General features: G+C 39.1%; 2 protein-coding genes across 6 annotated transcripts in view; one reads left to right on the plus strand and one right to left on the minus strand.

Moving 5' to 3' along the window:
* Kif2a (kinesin family member 2A) overlaps positions 1-1,730 on the plus strand; it is a 54,352-nt gene extending 52,622 nt beyond the window's left edge. For all 5 annotated transcript variants that reach the window (XM_075976102.1, XM_075976103.1, XM_075976101.1 and 2 more), the window contains one exon: positions 854-1,730. In XM_075976102.1, coding sequence (XP_075832217.1) covers positions 854-939 — 86 coding nt within the window. In that variant the 3' untranslated portion in view covers positions 940-1,730. The remainder of the gene's footprint in view (positions 1-853) is intronic.
* Positions 1,731-3,456: 1,726 nt separating this feature from the next.
* Positions 3,457-16,351, minus strand: Dimt1 (DIM1 rRNA methyltransferase and ribosome maturation factor). Its single transcript, XM_075976106.1, has 12 exons — positions 16,154-16,351; positions 15,766-15,839; positions 14,502-14,588; positions 13,649-13,710; positions 13,477-13,570; positions 13,350-13,399; positions 11,145-11,268; positions 10,489-10,581; positions 9,523-9,587; positions 8,123-8,186; positions 6,133-6,239; positions 3,457-4,433 (listed from the first exon to the last, which is right to left on the minus strand). The coding sequence occupies exons 1-12, from the start codon at positions 16,230-16,232 to the stop codon at positions 4,391-4,393; spliced, it is 942 nt and encodes a 313-aa protein (XP_075832221.1). The 5' UTR covers positions 16,233-16,351; the 3' UTR covers positions 3,457-4,390.
* Between the last annotated feature and the right edge of the window lie 356 nt (positions 16,352-16,707).

Consider the following 16,707-nt stretch of genomic DNA (forward strand, 5'->3'; position numbering starts at 1 on the left):
CTTAGTGTTTGGTGTGGAATTTGCACAATATTAAGATGTGTAGTTGTGAACAGATTTTATATGATGAAAACATACAAAGGGCAGATTGTTAATAATTGTTGACACCATTCAGCGCTTGAGAGGCCATTGTTTGTTGAAGACTGTTGTCCTATACAGAGTAAAATGTTTGGGCGTCCACTAGAGGACAGCACCATATCAGTTGTGATAAACCTCTAGACATTACTAAATGTTCCTGGAGCAAAAACCACTTCCATTTGAGCACCACTGCTATAGAAAGATGTCTCATTTCCATGCTTGTAATTTCCCTGACAGTTTATTAACAAATTGGTAGTCCTATGACTGTAGGTCATTGTATGGTAATAGACAGAATATATAAGAACAGTTAAGTGTTATCCTGTTTACCTGGTGAGACAACAGATGTCATTTATTTTTCTTTAATTCAGCTTTTAAATTTTCTTAGTTTAAAAAAGGTGGAGTGGGGCTTAGTAGAAATCTCATAATATTGAAAGAAGTATTACATCTGAGTAATACTTATCATTTCCCTTTTAGATAGGACTACATATTTCAACATGAAAAGCATGCCTATATTCCACCCCCCACCCCCAAAAAAATAGAACAAATTTAACTTAACACTTTAAAATGTGTGTTAGAGAAACTGGTTGAAAAACAAACAGGCTTTTACTAGGCATCCATAAGACTTGTTATAGGTACACATAGTTCTGAGGGACTAGATGACATAGAGCAAGAGAAATACTGTTTTATTAAGTGCTAGCTTGATATGCTATCAAAGCTGTGCACCATATTGCTTATTTATTGTACAATACTTACTCCCTTGTTCTCTTCTTTTCCCAAGATAAAGTGAAATCTTTTCGTGCAGCGCTACAAGAAGAAGAACAGGCCAGCAAGCAAATTAACCCCAAGAGGCCCCGAGCCCTCTAAAGTTGGTATTTGCTACTAAAGGATCCCCAGAATCCCCAGTACGCTAACAAATGGTGGTCCAGATGTAAAGGCCACTTGAACGTTTTTGAAATCTTGAGTGTGTGGAAAATATCTTGTCTTTCACCTGAATGACATTTCAATTTTATGAAACACTCCTTTGTCTACAAAATGCTTCTAGTCCAAGAGGCACAAATAATTGGGATTAGTGAAGTATTTTGTTTCATTTACCCAAATAGTGATTGCTTTTGGAAATCCTTGCCAATTTTATTTAAAGATTGTGGAAGTAATCCAGAAGTGGAGAGTGGGGGAAGCCACAAAATTTCCTTTAACTCAGATCCATTTTCGTAGCAAGACTAAGCAATTTTGAATACTTTGCGTGCATGCATACCTCATCAGTGATTGTACACACTCCTAGAAACAGCTGTGCTCACTCCTCCTCTGTGCCTTGACTAAGGCTATTGACCCTAGATTTCTGAAGCACAGCCAAGATAACGTACATTCCTTATTTGTAACTGTAAATTACCTTTATTGTGTGTACATTTTTACTGTATTTGAGACTTTTTTTGTGTGTGACTAGTTAATTTTGCAGGATGTGCCATACCAATTGAACGGAACTAAAGTCTGTGACAGTGGACATAGCTGCTGGATCATTCCATCCTACATGTAAAGAAATCTGGAATTATGATTTTAATACCATTGATATGTGATTATAATTTTCTTAGTATTTTCTTTGTAAAAAACTAAAATATAAACTAGTTGGTGTATAATAAAAAGTAACGAAATTCTGAGAAGAGTTTTATCTTAGGATAATACATATATATGCAGTGTGTGTGCCAGTGGTGTTCACAAGACTAATAGTGTAATTTATCTTTAACAATGCCATTATTTAAGTTGAAGTGTTTATTAGCACCCCAAATTTAACGTACTGTTAAAGGAAATTGGCTTCTGATGCATGAACATTTGTATGTACATTGAAAGTAGTTCATAATACAAGTTAGATAGCCAAGTGTAGACAGTATGTAACCCCCAGAAGTGTCGATGCCTTACGAGGCAGTCCATAGCAAGCTCCATCAATATCTAGTATGTGATGGTTTGCCATTTGGTGAGAATCACATCTCGTGGATAGAACGATAGTAAGGAAGACTACTCCATAAATGGCAGAACTCACTTTTACAGCTGCTACTCTAAAAGAGAAAACTGGCCAACTTTAATGTAAATATTGTTTAAATTATAGATATATATATACACATTATATATCTCTAGGAGTTTTCCCTTGGTTCCCAGTATATATAGTCCATTAAGTTAACCAAAGAACCTCCCATGTTTCTCTTGATTAACTCTAGGGAACCTACTGATTCACTCAGTGAGCCAAGGGGAAATCTATGAATAGAGTCAGCGAGCCAGATCCTTTACTTCACTGATCATAAGTGAGAGGGTAGCTGTGAGGAATCCTAACACCATGGGGTAAAGCTCTGTAAACATGAAATCTAAATCAAATGTAGATTTTTTTCACAATATCATTATTAATAAATGAAATCTATAAAAACAAATTTAGAAATAATGTACTTCAATATATTCACCTTTGTTTTGGAAGGAACTCAGGTTTTTTGCAGTTGTAAGATGTATTCTATTTGTGTCTGTTTCAAAGACGAGAGGAAGAATGAAGAACTAACTTGTTTCTGTTGACCTTGCAGAGCCACACACCTTTAATCCCAGTACTCAAGAGGCAGGTGGGTACGAGTTCAAGGCCAGCCTGTTCCACTTAGTGAGTTCCAGGATAGCCAGAGCTTGAGACCACTTCATAGGTAATGGGCAATAAAGACACGAACTTGCTCATTAAGCACAAAGCTTTAATGTTATGATATTGGCACTGGACAGGAACTATCTTCGGAAGGTCTTTTATAGATCCATTTTTAGGTTTAATGTTACTGGCACTGGATAGGTACTATCTTTGGAGGATCTTTTTATATGTATAGATGCTGCCTTATGCTAGCTTCATCTTAATCCATAGTCAGTGTACTTGAAAATTAGTACCAGCAAATATCTTTGGAGGTAAAATACGATTCAGCTTTACAGAGGGAAAACTGAGGCCAACCAGTAAAGGGGACTAAAGCGCAGCAGTTGAGTTAAGGAAAACAAGCTAAAAAAGCCTAGTTAGGTGGAATTGTTTCCCTTGAGGTAGAGATGGTACAAGTGAACTCTACAAAATAGTTCTGTCACATTAAAGAAAATTAACCCTTAAGAATAGTTACTATTCGTGTGACAAAAGTAGCTTTTGCAGCAAAGTCTTTTTGTTTTGTTTTAAATATTCTTTAGACCTTTCTGAAATTTAAAGGCTGCTACACATTATTTTACCTATTCATAGCTAAGTTATTCATAGTCGTTATAGCATTTACTATATGACTCTTAAGCCAGATTTTGGGGAAAAAAATAGGTAGGCAAACAATTTATATTCTTAAGTGTAGAAGCATTCATTTTAAGTTTTGGGTACAAAGAGAGCCAAATAACCAATGAAGATAGTTTCCTTATATAAATAAAACAGCTAATTTATTAAAATATATAAGCAGCATAAAATCTTCAATCTGACAAATCTTAAATAGCTTAAAAAGAAACACCGGGTACTAAAATTTTAATTATCCAGAATTAAGGAATAACCAGGAGCTTGTAGTTGTGGGTAAACGGCTTTTCTTTTAAAAAGCTGAAAACTGAAACCACATACAGTGGTACACAACTGTAATCCCAGCATTTAGAAGGCTGAGGCAAGATTCTGAGATTAAAGTTGATGTTAAAGAAAAAAAAAAAAGAAAAAAGGTCCTCTCATGAAAGAAAGAAAATCACCGATTAATAAAGCCCATTTCACTTATAAACTCTCTGGGATTTTTCTAAATCTGAAATCTATAGATCTGTCTCCCCCCAAGAAAACAGACTTAACATGACTTTATAGTTAGCTTCTTTCTACGCGTCTGCATTTCACAGGTAGAGTCATACAGGACATGCCTGCACTATATGACTGCAGCAGACTCTGGCTTATCCAGAACTGTACTGTTGTCTGTGTTGCAACAGGTCATCTAACAAAGATGGCATTAATACATGGAAACTGTCTAGGATGAAGAGGGTGTGTAAAGGAAAGTCGTGTTAAGTAACGTACTGTACATGTGAATGAGGAGGATTTGTGACTGGGTGACCGAGCTGCAGGCCTAAAGTAGGCCTCACAGTCCATAACACAGTAACATCTTTATACAATAAATTGTTAGAAAGTTTAAGTGTATGGTTGTGCGTATCTGCGGCTTTTAAACTTGGAAATGGTTATGTCTATTGAACCCTGCTCTTTGTAGTATATTTAAAACAAAAACAAGAATATGTAGATTTAACCACTTTGACCATGGATAATAATAATAGATTTATAATTTCATTTTTTTCTTGGTCTTGGAAAAAGCATGTTTTCAAATGGCTAGGAAAAGTGGATGCCTTCTGCATTGAATCCATGTAGCAACCTGAAGGGAAAAAAATGGAAAATGAATGGTGTTACCAAAAGCTCAACTTTTGGTCCATCATGTACCATTAGTACATAAAACACATCAACATACTTACACACCTATTCCTATCACTAGTTACTAAAGAAACTTTACTCTCCAAATAAATTGGCAAAGTATTCTTAGTTAAAGCATGTCTTGTTGTAAGCTGCTGCTTTCAGTTACATTAGCTCTGACTGGAATCACCTTAAAGTGATTGCTGTCCCTGGCCTCGGCTCATCAGCACTCACTCTATTTTGCCTGGAATTTGAGAAAGTGAGATGAATCATCTCTGCCTATTCTCTGAACTTTTACTCATTTTTTCACTTTCCTTTTCTTTGTGGATATTGTGTGCTTCTCTGACTTTTGTTAAAAAGCAGTGCCCTGAGGAAGGATGAAGTGTAAAATACAATGTATTTGAACTTGAGGTTATTTTTCAGGATGGCCCACAGGAAGAGGTACATATGGATTAAAATGTCTAGAAAAGCTATGTGTAGGTGCTTATGAATATCATTCAAATAGTAGGAATAACAGCCAGTGAAGACTCAGTATTCCTGCTAGCCAGACAATAAGACAATATTTCCTAAGTCTTAGTTCTAGACTGTTCTACTGAAAAAGCAAACATGTCTTACAGCACTCTACTCTCATTTTTTAAAATTCAGTCTCTAGAACACTAATACTTTAAAAGTAAACTGGCTAGGGGCTCAGCAGTTAAAGAGCACTGAAAAAAGGAAACTGGCTAGAAGTGGGACACATTCTAGAACTTCTACTTGTCTAGCATGTGCAGACCTCTGAATGCAGTCCTTAGCAATATAAGAAAACAGTAAACAAAATGTACAGGAACTTGTGAAAGTTGAGTGTGAGTGACTAAAATACAAGTTTGTACAATTGGGTAATTAACTGAAACTTCTTAGTACAAAGTAAGACAAATTTTGGTCCCAATTGCCCATATATCTTAACAGGTGTAGAATTTGCCTCGGGCCAGGTACCAAGTGCTATTAAATGGATAATCAGACATGGTTCTAACTGGCATTTCATGGTTACCATCTGATTAACAATAGCTATTCTAAAATAAAGAAATAATGTATCATCAGATCCATTTACATATGTTATGATGATTTTTCTACCTTACAGGCTACTTGTAAGAGGTAAGCATAACTAAGACCATGAATGAGTTTGGGGTTGGAGCAGGAGAAAAATACACAGCACACATGAACCCAGGCTATCTATGGCACAGACTGTTCTTTACTACTGATCTAAACACATTCATTCTGCAGCTAACAAGCTGCCATCCTTCACACCAGTGGTTCTCAACCTGTGGGTCACGACCCCTTCATGTGGGTTAAATGACCTTTTCATAGGGGTTGCTTAAGACCATCGGAAACAGACATTTACATTATGATTCTAAACAGTCGCAAGATTATAGTTAAGAAGTAGAGATGGAAACTAATTATATGGTTGGGGGTCACCACAACACGAGGAATTGTATTAAAGGGTCACAGCATTAGGAAAGTTGAGAACCACTGCTCTACACCAAATACTGTTCCACACTATTGAAATGCTATGCAATAATTCTCCCAGGAGCACCTTATGCCGCTTAAAAGCCTTTAAGTCTCTAATCTTAAGATACCACAGCAAAGAAATGTAAGCATTTAGAACAACAACAAATGTAATTAATTACCTGATAAAGTCATCTATGTCCATGGAACGGGCCCGTTTGTCACTAAAACCTGTGCTGGTTAGGATTTGCTGTATTTTATCTGCTATACTGAAATCTTCTGGTATTACCTATCAATATAAGATTCAGAATAAATGAACAACATATCTTTAATGAAGATACCATGACTCTTTTTTTAAAGTTCAGTAATTACAGTCACTTTTAATGTAGACTTGTAAATGATGGAACACCTGACAGTTTGGTAAGACGTGGATTTCTACAGGCTGATTTTGTGACACAATACTTGAAATACTTTGAGTTATCATGCACATACTGCCCTTTTTCAATCTTAAAATGCAAAAACAATAGGCTTCGGACTTTACAAATAAAGTGAATAAAACTTTAAAGCAATTACTGATCTTTTAAAAACAGCTCACCCAACCAGGTAATTTTTCTGAGAAATGATTCTCTTTTAAGTAAATTATATGTCCCTGATTATTGTAGCTTACCCCTGTAATCCCAGAACTTGGGAGGCAGGGGGAGTAACCTAATTTTAGGGCAAACCTGTGCTACAGAGTAAGACCACCTCAAAACAACAAAACAGTGATTGATTTTACTTGATTCACGCCATTTTTTTTTTAGACTCATATCGTAGCTTTTTGTCTACATTAGAGAATGGAGATAGTACTCTGGTATATTAAAGCATAGGAGAATCTGGGCATAAAAAATATGAAGGAAATAGTCATAATATGTCTTCTCTGTCAAACTTAAAAAATGCTGAAAAGCCAACAAACTTAGCCTATACACATGCAATGTGTATATATGAGGACTCCCATAGTTAAATTCAAGTCAGACTTTTAAGAGGCACGAGGCACATGACCATAAACTAGCTACTCAACGCACTCTTTGTTCTTATTTAAAATTTCTAGATGTCATAAACTAGTAACTTTAATGATTACTAACCTGATGTGGTAACATTTATGCCTTTAATCCCAGCACTTGGAAAATAAAGGTGCATCAGGGATTTAAAGACATTCTCAGCTATAGCCTGGGTCACTATCTAAGCGACAAACAGGATAATCACAGTTTGGGTTAGCACATTATACACATTAAAGTAATTACTAAATTACTTATCTATGTATTTGAAGAACTGCAAAACAGTTGAATCCAACTCTTACTAGGGTTAAATACAAACGTTAAAGAGGGCCTGGTTCATAGAATTCACAGCAAAATTAACCTGTTAAAAGCTAGGCATGTGTGAGTTCGAGACCAGCCTGGTCTACAAGAGCTAGTTCCAGGACAGGCTCCAAAGCTACAGAGAAACCCTGTCTCAAAAAAAAAAAACTAAAAAAAAAAAAAAAAAAAAAAAAAAAATAAAAGCTAGGCATGGTGGTCCATACTGCTGAGGCAAGAAGATTACTCTGTGCTTCACCTCAAACCCAGCCTAGGCTATATAGCAAGAGCATTTCTAAAACCATCAAGAGATCTACTAGTTACACAGTGTGTATTGACTTTTAGGGTTCTACAGAATATATAGGAAGATATGAGAATATATAGGAATCTATGAGAATTTAAAAAAAAATACACAGAGCAGGCAGGCTGTAAATCTTGAAGAGAAGAATGGAGGAGGGAAGGAAAAGAGCTATACTGCCTGAAATACGTCTGCATTGAGATCAGCCACAAAGGGGGGGGGGGTGTCTTAGAGAATAAAGAAACACAAAGTGTTAGGGAAAGCATGCTTAGGACAGATAGAAGTAAAAAGGGTTATGCTTTTGTGAATAATCCAGAAAGGCAAGCAGATGTAGGAAGCAGCATGGCTGTGCTCTGTAAGACACTGGCAAAGAGCCAGGTGGTGCATGCCTTCAATCACAGCACTTGGAAGGCAGAGGCAAGAGGATCTCTGAGTTTGAGGCCAGCCTGGTCTACAAGAGCTAGTTCCAGGACAGCCAGGACAACAGAGACCCTGTCTCAAGTGAAGAAAAGTCACTGAAATGGTAACGTTTACTCAACTCACAGTATTATGTACTGAACAGTGAATTCTATAGTTTCTTTCCAACAGCTGTTGTACTGCACTTGATCTGGAAATTAAGTGACAATCACAAAATCAGATTATACATAAATTTAGACAAAATGAAATATATGTTCCAGGCCTATAAGGTGGCTTGCTGCCTTACCCAACCTGAAATCAAGCCCTAGAACCTACATGGAGGAAGAAGTGGACCAGTTATGTAAGTTGTTTTCTGACACCACACACACACACACACACACCACATGTAATTTTTAAAAATGTAAAAGGTGGGATGGTGCACACCTTTAAGCCCAGCACTTGGGAGGCAGGTGGATCTCTGAGTTGGAGGCCAGCTGGGTTTACAAAGTGAGTTCCAGAACAGATAGGACTGTTACACAGAGAAACCTTGTATAAAGGAATGTATGATCTGATGAAATTCAGGAACTTAAAAAGGGTACCAACTATTTAAACTCAAAGCTAACATACATCAAAAAAAAAAAAAAGATTAGAGTCCTAATACACATCTCTAAGTCTTGTTCTTTAAGAGTCAATCAAATTTCACACAGTGCTTTAAAAAAAAGACTAGTTTACATTATGCTTCCCAAGCTGGCCTCAAAATTCCAGTGCTCTAGTTACATACCATTTTAACTTTCCGAAGCTGAGCTACAGAGATGGAATTCTAAAGAGATCTTAGATATTCCACAAAACATCCCCAACCAGAACAACTTGCTTGGCTTTGGTAGCAATGGTCTATAATAGTACTAGTACTAGCTATTAGAAAGACTGAAGTAGGGGGAATTGGAAGCTCAAGGTCAGCCTGGAACTCAAAAATGGAGCTGGGTCTGAGTGAGTCAGTGATAGAATGCTCAGCTAGTGTGCTTAAAATCATAGACCCAGTCTTTGGTGTGGCCAGGAAAAAATGTCCATGCTCTCTAAATCACACCTTACCTCCTTTACCCTAGGATTCCCAGGTTCTGTTAAGTCTTTCAAGTTAGTCAAACAGCAGAAAGACTAGAAGGTGGGTCAGTTAGTAAACCTGAGTTCCATGCCCTTAACACATCAAAGTGGGAAAGAAACAACTTCTCAGAGTTGTTCTCTGACCTTCACATGGTGCACCCCAACAAGTCCCCACCCACAATAAAAGGAGGAGAAGGAGAAAACCCAAAAGCAAAGACTTGGACATGTGTGGTTAAATTATTGTCTTTCCATTTTACAAAGAGAAACCTGACTTGACTCCCAATTCCATTTTTCTTTACCTTCTGTCTCTCAGTGCTTAGTACTTATTTTAAAAGGTAAAGTCTGTTTGTCATGAATAATCTACTTAGAACAGCTCTTTGTGGGTAAAGGACCAAATGCTATGACTGGAAAACTGGTCCCTCACCATTACAAAGCAGTAGAATACTTACTTGAATGCAGCAGACAGTGTCTTGTTTTTCCGAACAAAAGTGATCCTTACTAGGCCATCCCATTCCTGAAATATAAGATGAATTATTTTCTTCAAATACTGCTTATCTATGCCTGCTAGCTGTGATCATTTTTAATATATAAAGCCAGAGGGAATGAAAATGGCCTACATCTTGATCTAGCTGGCACATACGCAAAAAGATGTACACTTCTGCATTTGTGTGAATCTCACTGAATTCAACTGGAAAAAAGTCCCCATACATAACATGGCTTAGGATCACTTTCAAAATAGATTCAAGCTAAAGACAGTGGCACAGGCCTATCATTGATTAGGAGTTTAAAGTGATACATACAGTACCTAGAGAGCTTGAGCCACAGGAGACCCTACCTCATAAAAACCAAGACATCACATTCAAAGTACAGACACGATTCAGGACGTAGTTTGTGCATCAAGTTTTCTCTAATGTAATTAGTTGAATTTTATCCCAAATCATCTACATTTTTTTTCTGGTCACAAAACCAGTAATTTTAATTGGAAAAATGTTTGCCACAGGGGCTGAGGATGTGGTTCAGTGGTAGCACACTTGCTTCAGCATGCCTAAGTCCTTGGGTTTTTATCCTCAGATCCACCAAAAAGAAAGTGTTATCATAGTACTATTCAAACATGACTATTTTAATTTTACATTGTTTTCCAAGTTTTATTCAGTGTTTCTGAAACCTGTAATGGTAAGTTTTGAAATGCAACTGTATTCTTGTATTCTAATCATTTTTCATTTTACAAAAATTTTCCATGTTTTTGTTTGGTATGCATAACTACTTTCCTTCAAACTATTCCATCCTAAGGCTACACCGTAATTCCCATCTTCTCTGTTTGAATATTTAGGTTGAGTCAGTATTGTTCCACTGCTTTAGAATGACATTTTCAACCTGGATTTTTTGCCTTTAATGACCTAGTATTTTGACCTCACCTGAAAATTGATAGGTGGTGGTGGATTCTTAGGTTCTATCCTTACAACGCTGGACTCTACCTTGGGGGGCGGTCTGAAGTTATTCTTCCCCACCTGTTAATCAGAAAATGTTTAGTCCTCTCAGAAGCAACTTTATTGACATTTTGTTTTGAGACAGGGTCTCACCATGTAGGTCTGGCTGGCCTGGTCCTTCACCCTTCTGCCTAATGGGATTAAAAATGGGTGCTACCATACCTGGTAAGGGTAACTTTAAATTGGTAACCAACAATGTTCTGTTGGTTTAGGACCGTGGATCCAGCACATGGCTAGTAAGAGTTAGAGAACAAAATCCTGTAGGGCTCCAGGACAGGCTCCAAAACCACAGAGAAACCCTGTCTCAAAACAAAACAAAACAAAACAAAAAAACCAAAATCCTGTAGGGCAAGGCCAAGTGCTCCAGGATGAATTAAACTAGATTATTTAATGATTAAAAAAAAAAGCAAACCAGCCGGGCAGTGGTGGTGCACACCTTTAATTCCAACACTTGGGAGGCAGAGAGGCAGGCAGATCTCTTGTGAGTTCAAGGCCAGCCTGGTCTACAAGAGCTAGTACACAGACAAGCTCCAAAGCTACAGAGAAACCTGTCTCAAAAAAACAAAAACAAAAATCTCACATACCTTCATTAGATGGTCCACACGTGCTAAAAGCTGTGTATTAATGGAGAGTCTGCAGTACAATTTATCTCCAGGTTTTGCAACCAAACGAAGAGCAAATTCTCTTTGAAACATAAGTATAGCACATCTGAAAAGGAAGTAGAAAGGAACAAGAAAAAACTGCCCATCTTCAATTACAGCTATATTTTTTAATTTTTTTTAATTTTATGTTTCTGAGTGTTCTGCCTGCATGCTTGTATTTGCACTGTGTGTGGAATTGGTGCCCATGGAGGTCAGAAGTGGTCACTGGATCCTTAGGACAGGAGTTACAGCAGATGTTAGCTGCCATGTGGGTGCTGGGAACAGAACCCCTGTCTCTGCAAGAGCAACTTATGCTTTTAACCGTTGAGCAACAGTGAATTGCTCTGGGAGGATCTTTAGTTAATGACAATATGATCAAAAGGTAGAACACTTTCAGCCTTAATTGTTATTGCTACAGACAGCTGGACTCCTAACCACAAGGAAGATGGCTTTTACTCATGGATTAGATGAACAACCATTTTTATCTATTGTTATGTATTAGTATCAGTATTAAATATTAGTCTATGATGCCTTCTGAAAAACAAACAAATAGTAAAGTTAGCCGGGTGGTGGCGGCGCACGCCTTTAATCCCAGCACTCGGGAGGCAGAGGCAGGCGGATCTCTGTGAGTTCGAGGCCAGCCTGGTCTACCAGAGCTAGTTCCAGGACAGGAACCAAAAAAGCTACGGAGAAACCCTGTCTCGAAAAAATCAAAAAAAAAAAAAATAGTAATGTTGACTCCACAGGAGAACTGTATTTGTGGTATAGTTGGAAATTATATCTCAGGTTTGGCCTGGGAGGTTACAATGTCCAGTGTTTCGTTGGTTTAACAATTTAAAATATGCCAGGCTGTGTTGGTGTACGCCTTTAGCACTCAGGAAGCAGAGGCAGGCGATCTCTGAGTTGGAAGCCAGCCTGTTCTACAAAGTAAGTTCCAGGAGAGCTAGGACTGTTACACAGAGAAACCCTGTCTTGAAAAATCAGTAAAAAAAAAATAATAATAATAAATGTGAACTTCTTCAGTAAGCAATGGGGAAATGTTTCAAGGTTAGTGAAGAGAAGACATCTTCAAAACTATTTGAGATTTCCGCGTGGTATACTTAGAATTGAAGCGAAGGCCTCACGTACAAAGGCAAATTCTCTACCACTGAGCCCTTTCGCCTGCTTTTTATTTTGAGACCAGGTCTCACAAAGTTGCCCAAACAGGTCTTGAACTCACAATCCTCCTACCTTGGCCTCCAAAGTATATCCATATATGTCTACATATCCCAAACAAAACTTTTCTGACAGTATCTGTAGTTGTCTTCTGATGTAATCTATTCCTTGTCATTTAAAAGGGAATGGGTGCGGGAGTAGGGTGAGGCATGTTTCCAAGCCTGAGGGCCTGACTTTGATCCCTGAGGTCCTATAAGCTGTCCTATGACTTCTGGAAGCATACAGGCAGGGACGCACAATTTTTTAAAAGGATGGTTATGGCTCCCACAATTTATGAGTTCATGTTTTAAACACTTGAGGAGGTATGTGACTTAGTTTCAAAGCCACTGGTTTTAAACAATGTTAACCAATGTTAAAACATTATTTTAACTAGTTAAGAAGTTACTATAAAGCCGGGCGGTGGTGGCGCACGCCTTTAATCCCAGCACTCGGAGGCAGAGGCAGGCGGATCTCTGAGTTCGAGACCAGCCTGGTCTACAGAGCTAGTTCCAGGACAGGCTCCAAAGCCACAGAGAAACCCTGTCTCAAAAAACCAAAAAAAAAATAAATAAATAAATAAAAAAATAAATAAAAAAGAAGTTACTATAAGTACCTAGACATAATGTAAGGAAAATTTTTATCAATGTTTATTAAGAGTATTAGAAAGTAGAGGAAACAGCATGCACACACAGTTACCACCCCAAGTAAAAGACAAAAAAAAAAAAAACTAAAAGACCTCCCTAGAAGTCAGTATTCTTGTGTGTTATGTGTGTGTGCACATACGCACATGTTTCTTAAACAGTATCGTAGCACAAATAATAAAAACCCAGAGACAGATATTGGGGTTCTACAAAAATATTCTCTAGTGTTTTTTCAGTTGTATTAATTTTTGGCTGTGTTCCTGACTTAAAATATCAGTCTAAAATTTAGCACTAATTGTTGTTTTTCACAAACCTGAAAAATGGTCGGTGGAGCAGCAACTTGAAGACAAAAGGAGAGGAGATCTGAAAAAGAATGAGTAGTTAGCTTTGAGGAACGATGTACTGGAGAAATAGGATGCTTCTGATAGTCTAAGTAATACCTGATAAGGCAAGTTTGCCACACAAGCATCGAAGAACGGCAAATCCGATTTCAATACATCTCCCACCAGGACTTGAAGTTTACTGGCCAGAGGCCTGATAATAAGGAAAGAAATTTTAAGAGAATGTTGTTTCATAGGATTGAAATGTACTTTAATTATTATATATACTCACGTGCCCTGAACTCTTTTGTGAAGTTCAGCTACTAGCCTTGGATCAAGTTCACAGGCAACTACCTATATTAACAATAAGAAAAAAAAAAACTTCACTGTTGAGTATAAATCTTTTACCACCAAGTAATAACTTCTATGAGCTACATCTTAACATCAACACCCACTCTGCTGTCTTGTACCACCATCCTGCTTGCTCTGTCTCCATGCTTTTAACTGAAGATGATGAAAAGCATACATTTTATGTAACCAGTGTTTTCAGACAGCACAAGACCTGCTCCCAGAAGCTCTCATCATCTGATATCCAGAATAGAAGGCATAAGGTCGCAAGTGAATCAAAGTGGATGGAGCTGAAATTATTTTATTATAATAAATAATTATATTTCAGCAGAGGTTTCACTGAATTCCATGACTCTGTCTATAGGGCAGACACTGTGTTCTTCTGTTTGACTCCCAGATCCATCCTTTATCTCTTGTACCCTATAGGCACCCTATACAGGTCTTCTGTTGTTGAGCTTGTTCCTAATAACTTTTAACTTCATTGTTTTGTTTCAGGCTTCACAACAGTTCACTGTACTTTGCAATTTAGTTTTGGGTTAGCTCAGGATTCCTATTTTATTGTTACTCCTTTAACAAGCATGTAACCCATTCCTATCAATTCGTGCCTATCCCCCATCAATACACCAAGGGTAGGTTTTGTGTTCTTGATAAATACATTTTATTTTCAGTTAAAATTTGGAAGAGCTCAATAATTACTATTGAAACAATGACAACTAATTAAAACATTTATATTTGTAAACCAGCTGAACTAATTTGGTGGTAACACATGACAGCCCCCCCCCCTTTTTTTTTTTTACCTTTTTGGCCTTTTCTAACAGCTTGACGGTCATGTTTCCAGTCCCAGGCCCAACTTCTAGCACCACATCAGTAGGTCTTAACGCAGCCTAAAAGAAAGCACAACTCCTTATGCTTCTGGCCCACCTGAACACATAGCTTATAAATGACTGGTTTTATTCATCAACACACAAAGAAATTTTACTCTAGCTTCATTATTCTTGTTAACAATAGTACCTCAAAGGCATTAGGTATAAATCTCCATTTCCTAACCTACAGGAATATATTCAACTTCTGGAGTCAGAAAAAAAAGTAAAAACAAACAGTTCTATGCATGGCTTCCTGCTTTCTACACTGGAGACAGGTACAGCAACCTGTAACTAAGTCTGCTCCTGTCAACAAGTTCAAATGCAAAGAGCATGATGGGCTTGCCTAGGGTCAGCATGTGGCAGCAAGATCTCTCAATTCTTAACCACTGTGAAGTAAGAATATAGCAATCTCACAAACTGTGTGTGCATATACATGCAGCTAGCATATTCTGTAAGACTGGATTACTAAATTCTTTCTACAGCTCCAGGATGTCACCCTTTAAGCATAGAATTTGTACCCTCTGTATTTACCTCCTGGCACTCAACCATTCATAACCACAACATAGTAACAGATACAGAATAATCCTCCAAATAATTTATATGCAGTACCATTCCATATATTTTTCAGAGGCAAAAACTGTGTGAGATCGACACCTTTAAACTCTAGAATAAAGAGTAAGTGATACGGTGCTTAGAAAGTGGTCAGAATTACAGACGCTTGCAAGTTCAAGGCAGGTTCTGGTAGTATTTGAAGCCAGCCTGAGTTTCATGAGATCCAGTCTCAAAAACAAACAAGCAAAAGATCTCCAAAAAGTGATGAAATCATCTTGAAATTAATGGCAAGAACCAAAAGAAGTCCACCTACGAGGTAGATAATTCACAGAAAGCTGAAGGACTTGAAGGTCGGGAGCAGAAACGAACTCAGAACGAAGCATGCAACAGAAGGCATGTGAATGAATCTTGGGCCACTCAACTCATTCAACACATAAACACAGCACCATTTTATGTCAGGCATCCTATCTCATTTTATTTTCTTAGAGTCTCCCTCTATAGCACAGGCTGGCTTTGAACAAAACATCACCCTGTCTCGGTTTCCCCAAGTGCTGGGATGAGGGCACACGGCACAATGTTATACCAGGTAAGTACTCCGAAAAAGATGACACACGCACACGCTATGTGTTTCCTCGTCTACACCCACCTTATCGATAATGCTGTTGACAATTAGAGGATTTTTCAAAATGTGCTGTCCAATCCCTGTGTTGAACATGAGTCCTGGAATAAAACACGAAGCAGTCTTAATTTTCCAACTTTTCAAGAATCGATACCAGGCCGTCCCAGAGACACAGCAGGGGCATTTCTGCACCAATGATGCCACAAGCGTCCCGCTTTACGGCTGGGGTTGGGGTGCAGCTTTAAGTCCATCCATCCCTCCTGCTAGCAGGGAACACTAGGCGCGGGGAAGGGCTGGCGCTGAGCTCGCACCCTCCTCTGAGCGGCCGGGAGCGCAGGCCACAGTGAGCCTTCCCCGCCGCGGGTCAGTCCGCACCGACAGGCGCGATCCACCCCCAGCTTCCTCCACGCCGCACCTCCGGCCCGCTTCAGCTCCCTCTTCTGCTCCAGCCGCTCGCGCCGGCGGCCACTCGCCGCGGACTTGGCCTTCGGCATCTTCTTGGGAGTCCCAGAGCAAGCGAAAGGAACCCAGCGCCGCGTGTTAGTCGCAGTCAGCACCGACACGACCAAGGCGCCTGAGAGGTCCACTTCCCCGCCCACTGAGATCAGAGACCCTCCCTGTCAGGGGCAGGCTGGAGCCCAGTGATGGCTGGGAATTGTAGTCTCTGCTGAGTCGCCACAGGAGGACCCTGTTCGAGCCCGGTGGCCGCCGGGAATTGGAGTCTCGGCTGCAGCAACGCCTTCTCCAGAAGCCAGGGTTCCCAGAAGCCACCGCGCTGTTGAGCCACGCAGTTCGGATTGGCTGGGTCCGGGTTGGCCAGTCCCTGCGACCTCTGCCCCTCCCACCCCCTCGCCATTTCCGTCCCCATTCTCCCCTATTTCCCCGGCCCACCGTTCTCCCGCGTGTCTCCTGTTTCCCAGGAGGTTGTGGGGTGAGAAGCCTAGGCATGATGGATAAGGTGCCAGGGCT

This window comes from Microtus pennsylvanicus, chromosome 6 (genome assembly GCF_037038515.1).
Source record: "Microtus pennsylvanicus isolate mMicPen1 chromosome 6, mMicPen1.hap1, whole genome shotgun sequence".
NCBI classification, from domain to species: domain Eukaryota; kingdom Metazoa; phylum Chordata; class Mammalia; order Rodentia; family Cricetidae; genus Microtus; species Microtus pennsylvanicus.